Source organism: Aristolochia californica, unplaced genomic scaffold, assembly GCF_029961685.1.
Source record: "Aristolochia californica isolate CCGP_79_NKW_82.1479 unplaced genomic scaffold, dmAriCali1.0.hap1 SCAF_2, whole genome shotgun sequence".
Lineage (NCBI taxonomy): Eukaryota > Viridiplantae > Streptophyta > Magnoliopsida > Piperales > Aristolochiaceae > Aristolochia > Aristolochia californica.
Window position 1 is genome coordinate 6,335,315 of NW_027181881.1, and position 19,754 is coordinate 6,355,068.

A 19,754-nucleotide genomic window follows, 5' to 3' on the forward strand; every position below is an offset into this window, starting at 1 on the left:
AAAAGAATTTGCAAGATTGAGAATAATGACTTGAAGTATTTGCTAATAAATGCTTATTCACTTCTCAATATACGATTTGGTTGGGTATTTATAACTTCCCCAAGTTAAACTAGCTATAATTTGTTTGTTTGCAAAAATTAGTACGTTGATTGATTGATCACTCAAAAGTGATTAATTGATCCATCGATCATAATGACTATTTTTCTGTCAGACAATAACTTATTGATCGATGGATTGAGCGATCAATATATTATTGTTGGTCTAGAAAAGTTAAAGTTGATCGATCATTGACAAGGGGATGATCAATCAAATAGAATTCTCTCTGGTTGTGCAATACAAGTATGATCGATCATGTGTTATGTCTCTTACTGGTAGAGTTTTGTTTGATCGATCAATCACGTGGGATGATCAATCATTCCATGCGAATTTTGATTGTCTGGGCAGAAATGATCTATCAATACAAGTGGGATGATCCATCATGTTTTATGGAATGAAATGGCCATGTTCTTGATGATCAATCAATTGACTATAGTTGATCGATCATGCTTTATATTTCTATCCTGTATAGTTCTGAATGATTGATCATTACAAGTGGTTAATCGATCATTCCAATAGCAGTTCCATAATGTTGACCTTTCAAACATGAGAATATTTTTCTCTAAGTGCTCTAACATGTTCTAAATAATGTTTATGATGTTCTTAAACATGTCTTTATGCAATTTATGACCTAAAACTCCGATTTCACATTTATACTTAAAGAATGGAGTTTAGAATACTCTCTTACATATGTGACTGAGTTTGGACATTTGAGTATTATACTTGAACTCTAGTCTTCTTGTTATTTTCTTTCTTGTGAGTGCTTCTTAAAGAGACATCCTTGAATTATATTTGAGGTATTGAGTTTGACTTGATCGTTATGAAGCTTTAGACCTTGAGATACAATGATTCTTAAAGGTGAATTATATGAAATACTTAGGCTTTTAAATTGTTAGATCGATTAAGTTTTGTTATCATCAAAAGCAATATAGGAGTCAACCTACGGTCAATAACATCTAATATGTTACTCCCTTGAGATAATGTTAAAAGAAAGAGGCATTTATGAGTTTGAGGTATAGTTTCAAGGGAGAATAGACGACATGTGAATTGTCCAACCCAAGAAAGAAATTCTCACAAGAAATTGAATTATGGATTGATTCCATAACAAAAATTCCCTCTAGACGTATTTGTTGTCCCTTGCCCATGGAAATGTCATTTTAATGAGAAGCTTAAAACTATGAAGATTATTCAAATAGTGGCACCTTTTGAAAAAAAAAAAATCGAAGTAGAATGCCATAAGAGAAAGTAAAGAAGAGTAGGAGGATGTAAGAGAAGTTAAAATGTTCAAAAGAGTGTACTAAGGAGTACAAGATGCAAGGAGACCTATGATAATGAGGCCATCAAATAATTTTTTTTGAGTGCCCTATCTATTCTTTGTCATTTTCAGTCTCATTTTCACTTTCTCAAAGCTTAGGTGAATTTCACATTACCTCTCATAGTAAATTTCTTTTTTGGCTTATGGATCTGCTCTTACACTAGGGATGGTAGTAAGGCCGGTTTTAAAAAACCCAATCAGAACACCCCATATATTAATTATATTTGTACCTTACTTCATATAATAGTTTATAAATAAAATAACATAAAATTAAAAAATATAAAAATATAAAAATATTTACTTACAAAATTTGAAAATATATATTCTAAAATTTCATAAGGCAAAAAAGAAAAACCTGCCCCACCCAAAGGGGTTCAACCCGACGGGTCAGTTAGCAATCCCTGCCGGCCCAGCATCTTGAGGCAAAGCGGCGGGTTCGGGTTATTGAATCTTGCGCGCCGACTGACAACTAAGCCCGCGACAAGGTACAAGAAAAACCAGCTCAGACGTCATTAAAGTGTCATATCTAACCCATTCCCCTGCCTCCCCCTAGGTTCGCAACTCAGACCCTCACAGCGTCACTGGGAAGAAAGATCACGAAATATGCCAGACGAAGAGGAGGACGATGACACTTTCGGCGACTTCAAATTCGTCGCCTCTTCTTCTGCCGCCGTTGTGGCTTTCCCGTCTTTCGCTTTCGATTCCGAACAACAATCAGTTCCTGCAGAGGATGACGATTGGGGAGACTTCGTCGACAGCACGATTCAATTCCACCAAGCATCCGACGACACCTATGGCTCTCAGAAGCCTCCTTTGAACTCCCCCAATATCCACTTCTCAGATTCGTTTGCTTCCCTTCAGGAAGCTCTCCCTGATCTCCTTTCGATCCCTAAGAAATCGGAGACTAAGCAGTGGGAGAGGCCCAAGGGAGCTCTGCCTCTGTCCATATTTGGCGATGAAGAAAAATTAGAAGACCAAGAATCTGAAAAAGTTGATTTTATGTTCAAGAAGGCAGACATATTCTCGACGAAAACTACTGTAGAAAATGGATCTAACTCCACGAAAGTGATAAGCAATACGAGTGTAACTGATCTTATTTCAAATTTGTATGGTTCCACTGAGCAGATCCGGACTGAAAATGCAACAAGAAGTGATTTAGCAAACGATGAGGGTGACTTTGAGGAGAACAGTTGGGAGTTTAAGGATGCCTTATCAGAAATTAGTGGCGGCAATGGTGACTTTGCAGTAAGCTTCGAAATTGGGGGGATTACGCATATACTTTTGCTAGTTCTTAATTTGGCCGTTTTGAAAAAAATATCTTAATACTCGTTTTCTGGTCTTGGGTTTCAGGAAGAGCAGAAGGTTTCAGAGGTTTTGGGTTTAAATGGGGGTGCATTTCCCGGTCATGGTAACCAGGTGATAAAAATTCTATTTTCCAAGCTGCTTATGTTAATATGTTATTACGAAAGTAGGGGAAGTAATGCCTACCATAGTATGAGGAGAAAAACTTCTTTGACTCGCCATGATAAGACTGAAAAACAAATAAAGATGCAGTCAAGGATGTCTGCCATGTGGGTTTAAACTTTAAATCCGTTTTGAAACTTAAAAAGGTATATTCCCTCACTCTTTTGATATGAATATACCAAATAATTGTAATGAAAATCTTATGGCATCCTCTCATAAACATGATTAATGCAAGAGCCAATGGTCTTTTGTTCAAACGTTTGTACTTTGCTGGGAGTAACATATCTGGCTTCGGATTCATGAGTGGTCTATTTGATAAAATCAAGACATGGTGTTTCATATTGTCAGGGTGAGGACTTCAAGGGGGAAAAGAGAGCAGTTGGTAGTTTTGTTGCTGAAAATGGTGTGGACTGTTGGGATGTCTTTGTAGGAAATGAGAGCTGTAAAGTATGTTTTATATTATTTTCAGAAGCTAAATTTGTTAACTTGTTGCTTAATATTTGTATGTTCATCAAAATTGAGTTTTATTCTTTTTTTTTTATAATTTGTGAATGTCAGCAAGAGCAAAATGTTGTGGGTATTTCTGGGGATCATATAGAAGTTTCCACCAATAGCGAAATTCAGGTGCCTATTTTGGATTCTTTCTTACAAGAGTCATACTCCTTGCTGTTGTTCAATCCTGTTCTGTGTAATTGAGTTTCCATTGAAATATTAGAGCCCAGTTGAGATGTGACTCCTGTGAACAGAGTGCGTGAAGTTTTGATTCTGTGTATATATGTCATCAGGCAAATCATATTAGAGGCCAAAATGGAACGAAGGGTGGTTACTTTGATGAAAATGGTGATTTTGGAGATGAAATCTGGGAATTTAAGGATTCTTTCTCAGAAATAGGAGTTCAAGGTGCCAATTCTGTTGTAAGGCCTAAATTCTACTGTTTTTCTTTCTTCTTCTAATTCTTTAACTTCTGTTTTGGACATAAAATGCTGAAAATTCTTTTGTGTTAATGGTCTTTGGTTTTTGGGTGTTAGACAGAGCAGAAGAGTTTGGAGGTTTCAAGCTTTGACGAAGTAGAATCCAGTGATACCAAAATTCAGGTTTTCTCTCTCTCTCTCTCTCTCTCTCTTTCACAATGCCCTTTATGAGTGAGGCTTAAATCTTGGCTCTGCTATTGATCAGATAGTATATCTATTCCTACAAAAGAATAGTGGATCTATAAGGAGGTGGCATTTCTTCTTCAAAGAATAAGAATAATTCACCACATGATGTAGTTATTCCTTGCATACGAATAGTCTAATAATTCGTTTTAGGTGGCTATTGGAACCCTGTGATTTTTTTCAGACTTTTTTGGGGTCTCTGACACAGGTGTGCATGTGATTGGATTGGGGTGGTGGTGGTGGTGGTGGTGGTGGGGTGGGGGGGGGGGTGTGTGTTTGCTCTGAGCTTCATATTGATTTCTTCTTGTTTAATCCATTCATCTGAAATTAGTGATGGAAATAAATGATGTACATCAAAATTTCCACCATTACACCACACCAAGTTTGGTGTAATTTGTATTATCCATTAACGGTTAATGTTGCGCCTGCATTCAGCTACAATCTGGATGAATAATTATAGCAGCAACATCTCTTATTTGTGTATAGCTCCAGTAATGAAAATGAGCCGTTGAACCGTCTATTTTTAACTATTTGTTGATAATTTCTTTAGCACATATCTGCAGACCAATCTCTCTCTCTCTCTAACACTAATGTATTTGCTATTTGTTTCTGTCTACTTGCCTCTTTATCTTTCTCTAAAAAAAATTATATATCGAGCTGCTACCCTTTGTAGGACTGAGATTAATTTTGCCTTTTTATGCTTGCAGAAGATTGAAAAAAAAGGAGAGGATATGCAAAAAATTGCAGTTTCTTCCACTTTCAATGGAAAACTTGAATTTGCCAATCTCTGTGATGTTCAAGATGGTTTTGTCTCCAAACCTTCAATTGATGGAAGAAATGGCATGAATGGCCTTAACTTAAAAGTGATTGCAGGTCTCGATGATCTGATATCAAATTTATACCCTCCGGATGAACAGATTTCTGTTGCCAATTCCGAAAAAGAAACTGCAGACAGTAGATTTGAATTGCTGCAGTCAGGATTGGACAATAATTTTGTCAATGGTGATGCAGATTGGGAATTCAAAGATGCTTCCTCAGAAACCAAAGTGGAAGACAACATCTTTGGATCTTGGACCAACATTTCTCAACATACTGCCAACTTTAAGTTACAGAAGTTTGTGGAATTTTACTCTAATTTGAAAGAAGAATCCCATGCTTTGGCACTCTACCATCTTGAAGGCCTCAAGGTTAGTGCACATTCATCATTGGAATCACTCTCTGAACAACAATTCACAATACTAAAACTTGTAAAAAATGGTTGATTTAGAAAGCAAAAGTGGCTGCTGCATTATCTGGAGAAGAAGAGAAAGTTATCATCTTGAATGATGAAATCCAGGTGTGTAACATTGAAATTTCGTTTCCAGAAACTAAAAGTATATAATAAGTTCTGTTGGATTTTTCTAGTGTGCTGTTGTGTGGGTTTTTTACTTTCCAAGATGAACCACTTAATGCAATTTATACTTTTTGTTGTTTACAGTTATCTAATCTTATGGGAATTATATTGTCACATTCAGTCTAATCCAACACATGGAATACATAAACAAGATGAAAATGTAACTGTTAGTGGGAATAATTTCTCATAGTTAAGTGTAATAAAAAGTTGTTGGTTTATAAGGTTAAATAATGGGCCTTTAATTGGCTAGTCATTTTGGGATTAAACTGGGTTCAATCTTAGCATAATATCATGGCAAGCAAGACCTCTACTGGGGTCAGTTTGTGCCCTGTTGAATTTAAACCCTATTTTTGTTGTCCACATCTCAGAGCCCAAACATCTAAGGGGAGGGTTAGTGGGAATAATCCCACATAGATAAAGTGCATAAAAAGTATTTGGTTTATAAGGTTAATAGAAGTGGCTAGTCATTATGGGATAGGACCATAAATTTCAAGCTTTTATAACTATCATGCATCATTTACTCTTTAATATTTGTCTCTATAAACCTTATTAGAAACATGTTTTCCAATCCGAAGTGATGTATTTTAAATATGTGATCCACACAAACACTTAGCTGGTGTTGTTTCTTATGTGTAGAAATGTAAAGAGTTCTGTGAAACATTGCTAGCTGTTGTTCTTTTCTATTTTCTACTAATAGATCTGATACTTTTTCTGTCTTTTGATTCCTCTTTAATGACACTTAGATGGAAAAATTTTAAATGCTCTTAGATGTGTGTTTCTGGAACTGTGCGGTATTGAATCGAGTTAAAAATGTACTGGATTGCTAAAATTTTCTTCACTTTTAATGGGGCTAAATCTTTGATTTTTTTGTCTGTTTTCCAACAGTCTGTGTATGCAAAAGTAAGAAAAGAAACTGAGGCCTCCAAAAAAGTTCATCCAGAGGAACCACCAAAAAGTGGTCATGGTGGAGAATTGTTTGAAACTCTTCAGGATCCAGATTTTGGAGTGTTTGATTTAAAATATTGCCTGTCATCACAATTATCTTTGGTATGTTTGATTTAAAATATTGCCTGTCTCTTGTTTCTAGTTGATCTTACTGAAATGTGCATGGTATGCTTAAGTTGCGGGACTTATTTGCTTCAGGAAAAGTTTCTTGATTTTATGTTTCACTGACTAACTAGATGTCACCAGAATAAAGGAACAATAATGTTTTCTTCAATGATGTTACTCTTAATTATCTTTAGCTTTATTTTCATGGCAGTGCTGATGAGCAGGCCAGTTTTATTGCAGGTAGATAACTGATTCACCATGAAATAGTTTTGAGCTGGTCTTTTTCAGATTTTAGAAACATATATATTTTATTTAACTGAAAGCTATCTAAGGAAAAACAAAAAGTTGCATGCCTGTCAAATGCTGAGAATATGATGGGGGGTTACTGTTGGATGTTAATCAGTTTCTTAAGTAAAGCTCATCTATTACTATCAGAATAGAAAGTGGAAATATGATCTTCAGTTGAAATACAAAATTAGTAAGGTGATTTGATGAAGCAAAAATATGTCTATGAAATGCAGGGGTAACTTATGTAAAACATGCAAACCTTTGGTAAGTGAAATGTCTAGTAATAGAACAAGTGGTTTCCACTTTAAGCCACTTGCTAACTTGTGTGATACCATGAATAGGCCCAGGGAGACTTGAGTGTAGCGGTTCAGCTTCTCAAGCATGCAAGTTGGGTGAATCATATCTTGAGCATGGCATCAATGGAAGAGCAAACTGCTTATGTTAGTGCATGGTCTAGAATAATTGTGGTTTGTGCAAGAGAGTTGCAACATGGTTCCATGATTTGGAGACAGTCGTTACAGAAGAAGGCTCACAGAGAACTCTTACTTAAACCCCAAGGTATTTATTCAAATATCGGTCATTACATCTTTTAGGCCCAAAGAACATCAGTAGCTGATCTGCTGGCCCTTGTGCTGCATTTTTCCATTTTTGGTTTAATAATAGTAATATAATATGCAGCAAGTTTGAGTTGTTGTGCTTTTGGACCTTGGGTTGCATGTGGTGGTTTATCCCAATTATGCACGGTTCTCTTTTCTGCTACTCTCATCTTAGTCAGAAAGTCCAAGGCTTAGATTTTTAGTGTCTGTGGGTGACTTTCCTGCATCAACCCTTTGAAGGTCTTTCTCTCACATTCACCTCTGTATTCCACTGCTAAATCTTCTTTTTTTGTTTGATCCTTGACTAAATTGGAAAAAGTTAATCTTTAATATTTCTTTTCACTAATTATTATCATTTAATTGCATCAGCTCAGCAGTATTTTGTTGCCCTTGGGAAAATCTATAGAGTGGCTGAAATTATAAAAGCATCAGCAAGACTGTACGAACCATGGATACTGTTAAGTTGTGGACTAGCTACCAATATACCGAGCATTTTGGTTGATTGTACAACTACATGGTCAGAATCAGGTTTAAAAGAAGCCCTTGAAGGAATGTCTGATTCAACGCCTCTTGAATATGGTGGATCAATCAAGTCCCTGTTGGAGTCAATCAAGTCTATCTGTGATCTTGATACGGATGCTTTGTGGAACTCATCACGGCAGGGACATCCAGTTTGTAGAATCTCTTTATTATCATCGAGTTTAACACAAGGTACGTTTAAGAATATTGAACCTCCCACGTTCGTGGAGAAATTAAGGTTTAAAGTCAGCAGAAATTTGATTAGTACTTTTTCAGAAATTATATGCAATGCAAATAACTCATTGACACCTTTTTTCTTCCACCTGTTCAAATTTAGCAGACATCAAAATGGTACTTTGGAACGGGGAGCATTTTTTTGTCACACTTGCGAACCTGTGGGCCAACAAAATCTCTTGTGATCCTCCTCAGTTGCCACATATACTTGTTCATTAAGTGATATATTGTTGTGCATTGTGATACAGAAAAAGTGACTGAAAACGGATCTCCAAAGAAATTGCCTGTCACAAAATTTCAGAGAAATCACTTGTCTGGGGAAAACCGAGGTCTGGCCCCTGAATTTCAAGGGAACAAGGCACATTTCTTATATCTGAACTCCCACGGGTATCCTAGACTCGCAGAGGAAGTGGTCGACTCGGAAACAAGGAGGCTGGTTGGAAGCCAAGTGGAGCTGGGAAGAGCCTGTTAGTTTTGTGTTATAGGCAAAGATGTATTCTAACATATTCTGTTAAAGTTAATACCTCCTGGTTGATTAGATTATTCATTGGATGGTCCAAGAGTATTCTTTCGAGGTTGATAGATGTGAAGGATAGAAATAATAATGAAGGGAAAAATTTCTCATGTGCAGCGTGGTTCAAACGAGCAATGTGGATGGTCCAAGAATTAAGAGATGTGCTATCAAAGGTGAAAACCAAGAGGGCCTTTTGTACTTTGCAACCTAGATGAGAACTCCCATGGAAAGTGTGGAAAGACACGAAATAGAGATTTTTGTGGATGGTCCTATTCTCCTTTCCAATCTCGAAATTATTGCTGTCATAGATGGAAACCTTCTTTGATGGAGGCATATGTAGTTCATAGGCATATAATTCCGAGCCTCCTACTTGCCTACACTAAAAAAACGTTAATGGGTCTTCCCGACACTCTCTCCTCATCTCAAATCTCTCTTCCCATTGTCAGTCTACAGGTAATACTCACACTCTCTCCTCCCTCTCCTGCTTCAGTCGCATAGTTAATTTTTTTACCAGAAAGGCTCTTCGATTTAAAGAGCTCATGGTAAAGAAATGGAGAGAACCGACAGAGAAGAGTCATTGGGGTTTCCTCTCGTTTGTTTCCCTTTCATCCTCTCAGGAGAGAAATTTGGGCAGCAAAAAAATTAATCCCTGAGAATTTATGAAGAGATAAATGGGAGCGAGATACTCCGTCCTTTCCCTCCCTCCTCTCCCCCGGTTTGGCTTGCTGTTTCATTGTGTTTGATTCATGAATCCTGTATGGATCTAGTTTGGATACCCACGATACTTTTTGCTGTTTTAATCTCTATCTTTTTTCTTAAACAACATTATGCTTGCACAATTCAAATGTTTTAAACTCTATATGTTTCCGTAATTCAAGGTTAGCTTCATTTACCGCTATGCTTGCACTATTCAAATGTTATGTTCTATGTGGTATTTTTTTTTTAAAGACATGGCTCGAACCTGTACGATCAAGGAATGGGCCCAAGCTCATAAGACCATGGACCCATGCAACCAAGAGATATAGAAGACGGACTTCAGACCCACAGTTGAAAGAGAAGGCCCATTGACCTACATATAATGATGGCAGAATGATAAATAAAGGGTCATCTTATTGAGATAATATTGATGTAAATAAGTTAAAGTTTTAGGGTTAAAACCCTAAACCCTAAGTCCTAAGTTCAGGGGTATTATTATAATACAATAATTTCATAAATCTATAAATAAAGCTTCAGGGGGAGGGTTAAAAATTAAGTCCATAACCCTTCTTCCTCCAATTTTCTTCCAATGGGTTTCTCTATCTTTTCTCCATGAGAAATTCATTGAGTCCTGAAAATCAACATGGTTTCAGAGCTTTGATTTTTAAGATTCCGATTACCGTCATTATTATTTTTTCTTTATCTTAGTCTCATTGATTTGTTTCTACTTATTTTGATTAAAATATACTACCTCGGAGTCTTGAGTTTACAGATAACAGCAAAAGTGTTTTCATTCTGCTCACACCAATGAGTAACCGAAGACAAATTTTTTTTCCCGCCTTTCTCTTCTCTGCTTCCGCACCCAATTTTCTTCTTTGGTTTTGAATACTTAACACCGACGAGTATGCATTGAGGAGAGAAGTTTCCAGCATGTTTCTGATTATTCAGCACAACTTCAAGACGTTATGACGTTGTTTTTTTGGAATTTCAGCATGATGTGTTCTTGCTGTTCTTGATTGTTTTATCCAGTTGGTGAATCATCTAAGCAGGCCACATTGCTGTCTTTCCTTCGAAAGTTGCTGATTGATAACTGCGTTAATCTCTATCGAAGTAGGAGCTCCATTAAAACTTACAGAGAGTTGCTGTTTTTTCAAAGAGAACAACTGTTTGGAAGTGAGTGGGGAAGAAAGACCTGCCGGCTCTCTACTGTTAAGCTGGTTTACAGAAGATTTCAGAAACTCCTTTGCCATGTCTGTTTTTCTGCTACCGTTGGCAATTCCATACCGAGATACAGATCCTCACCATGTCTGGCTTAGTCGCTATTGTTCCTCTATTCGGCCGCGAGGAAGAAGTTTCCCCTGAGAGTCCACCGCTCTTCGGGGAAGAAGGCATTGTTACCGTTGCCGAAGAAGCCATTGCTGAAGAAGTTGGGAAGAAGACTTATTGTTGATTTGCCGATTTATTTCCATAAAATTGATCATGATCTACTGATTTTTTCGGAAACTATTTTGGGCCTTGCATCGCTGTCCGAAAGTTTCCTCCCAAAGAGCTCTAATGATACTGTAGCAATATCAAGTTCCAAGCAACCAGGACCGGGCCGAGAGCAACCCAGCAAACCAGCCAACCGGTCGACCCGAAGGTACTGTTTCTGCACCAGCCAGACCGAGTCAACTCGGACCAACTCTGTCCAGGTCAACCCGAATTGGGTCAACTTGGGTCCGGGTCAACCTGAATCGGGCCACTTATTTTTTACCTCGACATACGTGCCCAAGTTTATACATATTTCAGCGCGACTTGGTAATTTTTTCTTTGGCTGGATTATTATTTTTGAAGAATTGACAGATTATTCCTTTGTCAGCATATTATTTGGTACATATATGTGCATTGGATTATTTCATGGGTCAATTTTACAAGGATTATTTTGGTTCGTGTTAAATAGGCCCAAACCCATTTCAATTGCTGCTATTGTGTCTATTTTGATGAGACATTATTATTGAAGAAGAGGTAGCCTCATACCATTATTTATTTGTTCCCGTAAAATATATCAAAAATATTTGTGGTTGGGAGTCCATGACGAAAGAACTTCATCCTCGTAAAAAATATCAAAATTATTTGTGGTTGGGAGTCCATGACGGAGGAACTTCATCCTCGTCAAAAATATCAAAATTATTTGTGGTTGGGAGTCCATGATAGAGGAACTTCATCCCCGTAAAAAATATCAAAAATATTTGTGGTTGGAAGTCCATGACGGAAGAACTTCATCCCTGTAAAAAATATAAAAAATATTTGTGGTGGAAAGTCCATGTCGGAGAAACTTATTATTATATTTATGTTACTTTCCCCCATTAATATCATATATTACTCTACCACTTGAGAGTCGTTGTCTTGTGGAGGGACACGGTGGTGGAGGTGGACACTTCAGAGCAATGCTGATAGACACACTACGTACAAAAGACGGAGTGTGCCCTACATCCAGCATGAGTTATGACTGGAGTATAGAACAATGTCTTAGTGGCGAAGAGTGATTTACTTTTACTGATATTATGCCAATTAGGCCTCATGAATGAGAGCACCAGCGTGATGGGGAGTGTTGGAAGATGAAGGCATATTGGAAGATGTGTCATTTTATACAAAGATTTTATACATCATTTGCAACAAGCTAAGAGTTCATGTTGTTCTCTCACCCCCAACTTGAGGGAGAGTGTTGGAAGATAGGGCTCAAACCCACACGACCAAGGAAGACTCACATATCCAAGTGTATTAGAAGATGGGCCCAAGCCCATAAGACCAAGGAAGGCCCATGCAACCAAGAGATATAGAAGACGAGTTCAAAGCCCATAGGTGAACGAGAAGGCTTGTATGCCCACATACAATGATGACAGGATGGTAAAAAAGGGGTCATTTTATTGAGATAACATTGATATAAGTAAGTTAAAGTTCTAGGGTTAAAACCCTAAACCCTAAGTTTAGGGGTATTATTGTAATATAGTAGTTTCATAAATCTATAAATAAAGCTTCAGGGGGAGGGTTAAAAATCAAGTCCATAACTCTTTTTCCTCCAGTTTTCTCCCAATGGGTTTCTCTCCCCTTTTCTCCATGAGCTAAATTCATGAAGTCCTAAAAATCAACACCTTTCAAATTCAGAGTGACTTCTCGTTCATTTACTAAATGCTCATTCCTTCCCATAAATGTCATAAAGTTAGTTAGATTAATGCAACTCTTTGAGATTACTTAATGGGTGGTTAAGTTTAGTTGGGTGACTCCAATTAGGCAATTATTTAAATAATTGTATTCATGTTATTAGTTGAATTTATTATCATTTTTTTTCCAAAAAAATACTATTGCATGAATTTGACAAACAAACTGCTTCATGAAGTATGCATCTATTAAAATACTGCATATTTAACTTCTTTGTTTTGGGAGGTTTTATTGAGCAGATTGTGGATGAAATTTTAAGAATTTTCTTATTGAATACTTCTAAGATTGACATATACCATTTGATAGATTTTTGTTACTTTTGCTCCATTTTGGAATCTTGGTGTTTATTGTCTAGAAGCACTTTAGTGTTTCGTTGCTCTTTTTATTGTTTTCCTTCCTGATGCAGGGATGGAAGTGTGTAGTACCATTTGTTAGAGGTGCATATTTGAAAAGTGTGTAGTTATGTTTAGCATTTTTTTTTTTTTTTTTTGTCAGAGATTCATGAACATTTGCTTGGGGAAGCTCATAACAAGTCTATGGTAAGTGTTAGATGGGCTTCAACCAGAGACAAATATCATTGATGAGAAATTAGGACAAATTAACCTAAAAGGTTTCTTTACTATCAATAACCAATCAACTTATAAAGGGGAGAAATCTGACTTTCCTATAGTGAGTAATTAAAACATGTAGAAGAATTGTATCTTTTTGCTGATTTTCAAGAGATCATACCAGTGTAAGAAACAAAAATGTACTTATTCTGTTTAACATGCTTTCAATAGGATGGGGTGGGCTAGGTGGCTATATGTATCATAAGGCTTATTTGGAGTTCTTCTACAATAGGGATAAGTTAGATTTGTTGGTCAATAAATGCAATGCTCTACCATCACTCACCTTCATGGTTCTGAATAAAGAAGGCCAATGCATGATGAACATTGGCCTAGACGTTGCTAATGTTGTCACATAGGGTGTTTTTCCTGCCAAAAAGATTATTTACCTGATTGTTGTGGACCTTGCAAGTTTTGTGGTTGAAAGGATGAGGCATTTGAGTTCTGGACAAGAGGTTGAGCAAACTTGTACCTAGAGGATGATCCCTTAAGGAAATTATTGGAAGAGGTGCACTTCTTATTCTTTCATTATATTTATGTTCCACAACTTCTCAGCTCCTTTTGTGGCCTCCGGGAAGATGAAGAGAAATCTTCAAGTGCTTAGTAGTATGATAAGAAGTTTCTAAAAGCACTTGAAACTAAAGAAAGCCATTTTAGCTATATGTGATCTTCGTGGTTGTTATTCTTTTTGGGAATAATGAGAAGGAAAATTGCCTTAAAGAGGCCCAAATGTGGAATCTTCTTAGGTGTTGTTGCTAACACCTCCTAACACTTCCTAACACCTACTTGGCATCCTCATAATTCTTAGCATAAATATAAGAAACATAAAAACTGAATGGTTGACCTCTTAGAAGGTTATAGAAAGGATTTTTGATAGATATTACTCTCTGATCCTTGAGGTTATTCCATTTGGATCTAAAACAATGTATAACCATGCAACATTTTTAACTTTTCTATGAACTTGGTCATGAAAGTTAAGCCTATTTCTGAGTCAATAATTGGTCATGTGAATTTCTGTTCAACTTCTTTATTTTTTTAGAACTTTAATCTATTGTTCCATGTTCACTAGCTTTATTCTTTATTTTTATTAGTGCACGTTCATTAATGAGTACTCTTTTCAATAGGTGCAAAAAAGTTATTTCTTGGTTAGCTTGTTGTATAATGACTACATCCATAGAGATATCTTCACAAAATTTAACAATATTTGAAGAAATGTTATTTTTTGGGTACACAATGTGCAATTGGCTCTCTTTCTATAGTCTTTATTAATAGTGCCATAGAGCTGGGTCTTGACATAAAAAGTATAAGAAAAGCAGGCCACTGTTAAGAGAACAACTTGGTTTGTGTTCAAGAAAATTCATGTATCTTATTTCCTAGTTTAATTGCTTGTTGTTAAGGTGAAACAATAAAGCATGTTGTGGCGTTCTTTCACTCTCTTCTGAACTATTGTTACACGAGGAATGCACAAATAAGTGGGAAGGCGAGTAAGAAATTTGTTATTTCTGTTAGAAGATGGGGTCAAGCCCACATGGTTAAGAAGAAGGTCCATACCAAGAGAGGTGGCATGATGGTAAATAAGAAGTGATCTCATAAAGATGACATAAGGATGTAATTAGTTAAGAAGAAACATGTCTACATATGTCTTTTCTTATGTAAAGCTTGTAACACTAAGGACATTATAGACATTGTAACATCTTCTCAAAAACTATAAATAGAGGCCCTTGGCTTGGGGTAGAGCATCAAACTCTCTCCCCTTCTCTTAATTCATCCAAGCTCTCTCTTAGCCTAAATGCTCTCTCTCTCTCTCTCCATTTATCTCTTCTCTCCCTGAGTCCTCTCTCTTTGCCTTCTCTTCCCTTCTTGTCTTCTCTTCCTCTTTTCTTCTCCTCTCCCTCTCTTATTTTTCTTGAGGATCTAATCATGAGATCCTAAATTCAATAGATCCTAAATTCAATATGGTATCATAACATTGAATTTAGGATCCCCATGTCAAGAAGGTCTTCTAAAGATTATATGATCAAAGCAACTCATGATCAACTCATGTCAACATGGACATTTTGAACTCATATTTTGAAATCCATACTCATCTTAATCACTAAAAGGGATTTGTATGAATCCACCCACACCCAACTTGCCATAAGGGGATAAGGTCTACTCACTAAGACAGAAGAAAAACTTTTTTAAATGAGTAGTTTTCCTTGCTCATGTGTTGATGCATTCCCTACCTTCTCATAACTTCAAACAAGAATTCATAATTGAGAAACGATTATGCATCTTGTCTATTAGAGTGTCTAGAGAACATAACAAGTCATTCTTGAAAGTTAGATACCATCTACTGTATGGTATTAGTAGTTGGATTTGGTCCTTAATTACTGGCATCTGTCAGAGTGGTTGCGTTCACTCTTGTAGGCGGTAGCTTTCTGCACCTAACAGATCTGTCTTTTGGGCGTATTGGCTAGCCGTTGTCATGGTATCAGAGCTGGGCACGCCATGTCCCATGTCCGAATCCCGTGAGAGGCGGTCAAGAATGGGCGGGGTGGGTGTCAGAGTGGTTCTGTCCACTCTTGTAGGCAATAGCTTTCCGCACCTAACAGATCGGTCTTTTGGGTGTATTGGCTAGCCGCTGTCGGCATCCACTTTCATCAATCTAATAGATAACACTTTGCTAATCCCTATGATTAATCTGATAGAGGTAGCCTTAGGTGACTCTCTATGAGTCAAATCAATTACCCAAGAATCCTTGATTTATTATTTTGGCGAGAATTAGCCTAATATTTTTATACAAAAAATCTTATAATCCACACTCCAAGACAATTGCTTTATTTCCAGTTCTTTACCTATATAAATTTAATTGATTTAGAGTGTGCTATGACATGTGAAATAACGCAAGGTTATCACTATCCAAGGGTTTATGATAAATGATAGATAATTGGGGCCTTGGAATCGCTGTGTTTCCTACCTCAAACTAAAACCAAAAATCCAAACACGTAGTTTGAGAAGTTTGAAATTTTTTTTGATTCAACTAATTTATGGAGACTAATCAATTCAAGTTGGTGATGAGGATTAAAACCTTGAATTAACCTTACCCCAATAACCAAGCTTGAAACTAGTTCTTGTGGAATTAAGTCAACTAAGAAAATTAAACATTCCACATTAACTAAAATTTGTATAGCACTTGGTTTCAACTCAATTGAGGATTGAGGGATTACATGAATCTGAAGTCTTAAACTTAGATTATTGAATCTAGTACTCTTAGTGCTACTTGTGTGAACTTTTGACGTAGAATACCTTTGCGATTAATCCCAAAGTTATAAGTTCAAATTTATGGTACAATTATACCCACATCAAAGCGAATTTAATCAATAATTGGTAAATTAACTACTTTGTTGACATGATCCTAGTTCACAATCATTGATTGCTACTCTTGCAAGACATGATGACTTGATGTACATGGCTAGATTATAAGTATATGTTAGACATTTCCCCATAATTAGAATTAGTTACAAATTAAGGGAAATGTTAGTTTGTTGAAAAAATAAAACTCATGAAATCTTGTGCCTCTACACTAACTAAATCTGCCTAATGTGATGGGTTAAGACACAATTAGAAGATAATTAATTTTTTTTAGGTCCTAAGCCTATCTAGACCAAAATTAAATTAATTGAGAAATCTTTGATGTGTGGCTACTTTGGATGCCTTTTACCTAGTTTATGAAAGTATATTGAAAATCTCATAAGCTAAGAACATGAAAAGATTATTAAAATCTCTTGGTATTAAAAATTAGGCTTACATTGCCATTAGCCTTACTTGGACAGTAAGAGTAATGAGTTGAGTGAGTTAAAAAGGACAAAACTTGATTAAATGCATATTAGGTATTATTATATAGGTATTATTTTCTATGGAATTAGTGTTTTTTTTATTATCTCTATCAAGGTCTTGAGAATCTCATCTGAAAGCTATGAATCAATTTTTACTAAAGAGTTTGATTCTATGCATGATTTTTATACTTTTTTTAGAAAATTAAACGTAAGTAATTCTTGTCTCTTTGGCTACAATAGTTTAAAGAGTGTATTGAATTTGCTTAGTGCAATTCAAGTTTGCCTACTTATGCTAAATTGAAACTTGACATCCCTTCCTAGAGTCGTGAAGATCTCATTAGAAAATAATAAAGATGCATGAAAATTATCTACAGGTAGATGATACACCGTATAAATTTAGACCAAGATAAAATTTTAAATTTTGTTGTTGTGCTTAGAGTGGTAAAACACTCTTTTAAATCTCAATTTTTCTCATTCTTTGAGTATGAAGTTATATTAGTTAATCCTTTACTACTCAAAGATACATTGAGGACCTATTCCATATGTGAAAATTGGAATTTTTTTGTATGGTTTGAAGCAAGCTCTTAGAGCTCATGACTTGCTGAATTCTTAGAACAAAATGGGTGGAAGTGAGTGGATAAAACCTTGTTTACTATGAGTCATGAATAAGATTTGATTATTATCCAAATTTATATAAAAATGATATTGTTTATAGCTCCACTATCACCTCCTTGTGTGAAAATTTTGGTAAAAGTCATGAAGAAATGAAGTTAATTGGGGGTGAACCTTCATTCTTCCTTGGACTTTAAGTGGATCATAATTTGAAAATAGAATTCTCATGAATTAATCCAAGTATTCAAAAGGATGCTTTAAAGAAATACAATTTGAAAATATTAGCACACCCATGAGTGCATCCTTGAAAGTTGACTAGGATGACTTTAGTATACCCTTAGAATAAAAAATCGTATAGAAATATAATAGGGTCTCTACCTTTCTTAGTAGCTAGTGTATTATGCTTAAAGGTTTACCTATGCATTAGATTCCGATCAAGTTGTAGATAATCACACCTAGTGGCTGTAAAAATATTTCTTTGTCGTACATAGGTATTTGGTGCTTACAATTTAACCATAGACTTAATTAGGTACTCTAATGTTAATCTTACCAGTTGTAAATTCAATGTAAGAGTACTTTGGTAGTTGCCTAATGATAGAAAACACATTAGTTGATTGGCTTTCCAAGAAATTACATTTTATGGCTCTTTCTACCACCATGGCTGAGTATATAACTATTGGAAATTATTGTGCGCAACTCCTATGAATGAAACAATTATTTCACGACTATGTTTTGAATCAAAGATGAAATTCCTATCTATTGTGACAATTTGAGTGTCATTAGTTTAAAGAAAATGTGGTTCACCAATCTCGATCCAAACACATTAAATTGGACAATACATTTCTCTAGAATTGGTTCAAATTAGACTAATCAAAAATGAATTTGTCCCTACCAAAAACTATGAATGGACATTTCCACAAGCCCTTAGGAGTTGATTGATTCTTCAAGCTAGAGGGGAATTAGGTATGAGCAATCCTCCTTAAACTAGCTAGCTCAAGATTAGTGACGGTGAAGGGTACTCATACTAAAAATGAATTTAAAAGCTGAAAAGAATTTAAAAATATTTCAAACTTGAAAATTCATGAGTGAAGTCTAGGATGGATATTTCTCTACTTTATCTCTTCTTGTGCTTTACTTGAGTACAATCTTTTTGATCGATAACTAAAAATGTGGAGAAAGAGTGTAACATAGATTAAGGGAGTCTATACCAAATAGGAGTACATTAGAAGAACAACTCGCTCATGCGTCAATCAAGGGAGAGTTAATTACCATACATGTAAAAATCTAGGGGGAATCCATATTTAGAAAGTTAAATCCTTATAATGTAATGCTAAAATTTTAAGACTTCATTTCATGTGGTCGATGAATTTTTAGAATATTCATAGATATATGTTCTTTGGACAATATCATACTATTTTCAAACTTATCAACATGTTCTTTATTGTATATAAAATTCAAGCTAGCAATTTTGTCATTATAAAAAAAGGGGGAGATTGTTAGACCAATGGTAAAATCATGTTCGTCACCATTCCTTTGATGAATAAAATGGATAACTTGAAATGTGTTACTAACGGTGCTGTCAAAATATTTTAGACTCATGCCCTCTTGCACAAATATTATGAGGTTTATGGCAAAAGCTCAAGACAAAAGAATGATCAATCATGTTGCCAAGTCAAGACCTGAAGCAAAAACTCTTTGAAGATTGTTGTTGAAATGAACTTACACAAAGAAAAAGTTTGAAGACTTGAAGACCAATAGTCAAAGTCAGATAGAAAATTTCATGAGCTCTAGCTATGTAAGTAGATAACCAATCAAACTTAGAGTACAATTGTGTTATAGAGATTTAGGGTATATAATATTTTTATTTTGAATACACTATAAAAAGAAAATGAATTGTATATTAAACCTACTAAAAATAAATATTAAGAGCCAGAGCCTCCAAAATATTTTAATTATGAAAAAACAAGAAAAAAATACGAAAAACATGCATGTAGATAAATCAATTTATAAGAAGGAGTCTCCTTCCCCTGTTCACCGACCTGGTAGGTTGTTTTGATGGAGGAGGTTGCAGAAGCAGTTGATAAAGTGATAAAAGAGTGGAATGAAACAGTTGAAAAAACCTAGGAAGTGAAACGTCTGGGAAGGGGACAATGGAAGCAAATTCTCTTTCAAGATTGAGTGTTGTAGCATAGGATGGATTGG

General features: G+C 35.7%; 1 protein-coding gene across 8 annotated transcripts; it reads left to right on the top strand.

Moving 5' to 3' along the window:
- The first annotated feature begins 1,955 nt into the window (after nucleotides 1-1,955).
- Nucleotides 1,956-8,960, top strand: LOC137956339 (uncharacterized). Of its 8 annotated transcripts, XM_068803802.1 has the most exons (13): nucleotides 1,956-2,656; nucleotides 2,762-2,827; nucleotides 3,224-3,322; nucleotides 3,434-3,499; nucleotides 3,661-3,789; nucleotides 3,904-3,969; nucleotides 4,737-4,902; nucleotides 5,041-5,216; nucleotides 5,297-5,365; nucleotides 6,308-6,469; nucleotides 7,102-7,318; nucleotides 7,726-8,067; nucleotides 8,213-8,960. In XM_068803802.1, the coding sequence occupies exons 1-13, from the start codon at nucleotides 2,015-2,017 to the stop codon at nucleotides 8,326-8,328; spliced, it is 2,316 nt and encodes a 771-aa protein (XP_068659903.1). In that variant the 5' UTR covers nucleotides 1,956-2,014; the 3' UTR covers nucleotides 8,329-8,960. The 8 variants fall into 8 exon arrangements, with proteins under 8 accessions (XP_068659903.1, XP_068659898.1, XP_068659899.1 ...); XM_068803797.1 differs by having other exon boundaries at nucleotides 4,737-5,216; XM_068803798.1 differs by having other exon boundaries at nucleotides 4,737-5,216; nucleotides 8,216-8,960.
- The last annotated feature ends 10,794 nt before the right edge of the window (nucleotides 8,961-19,754 follow it).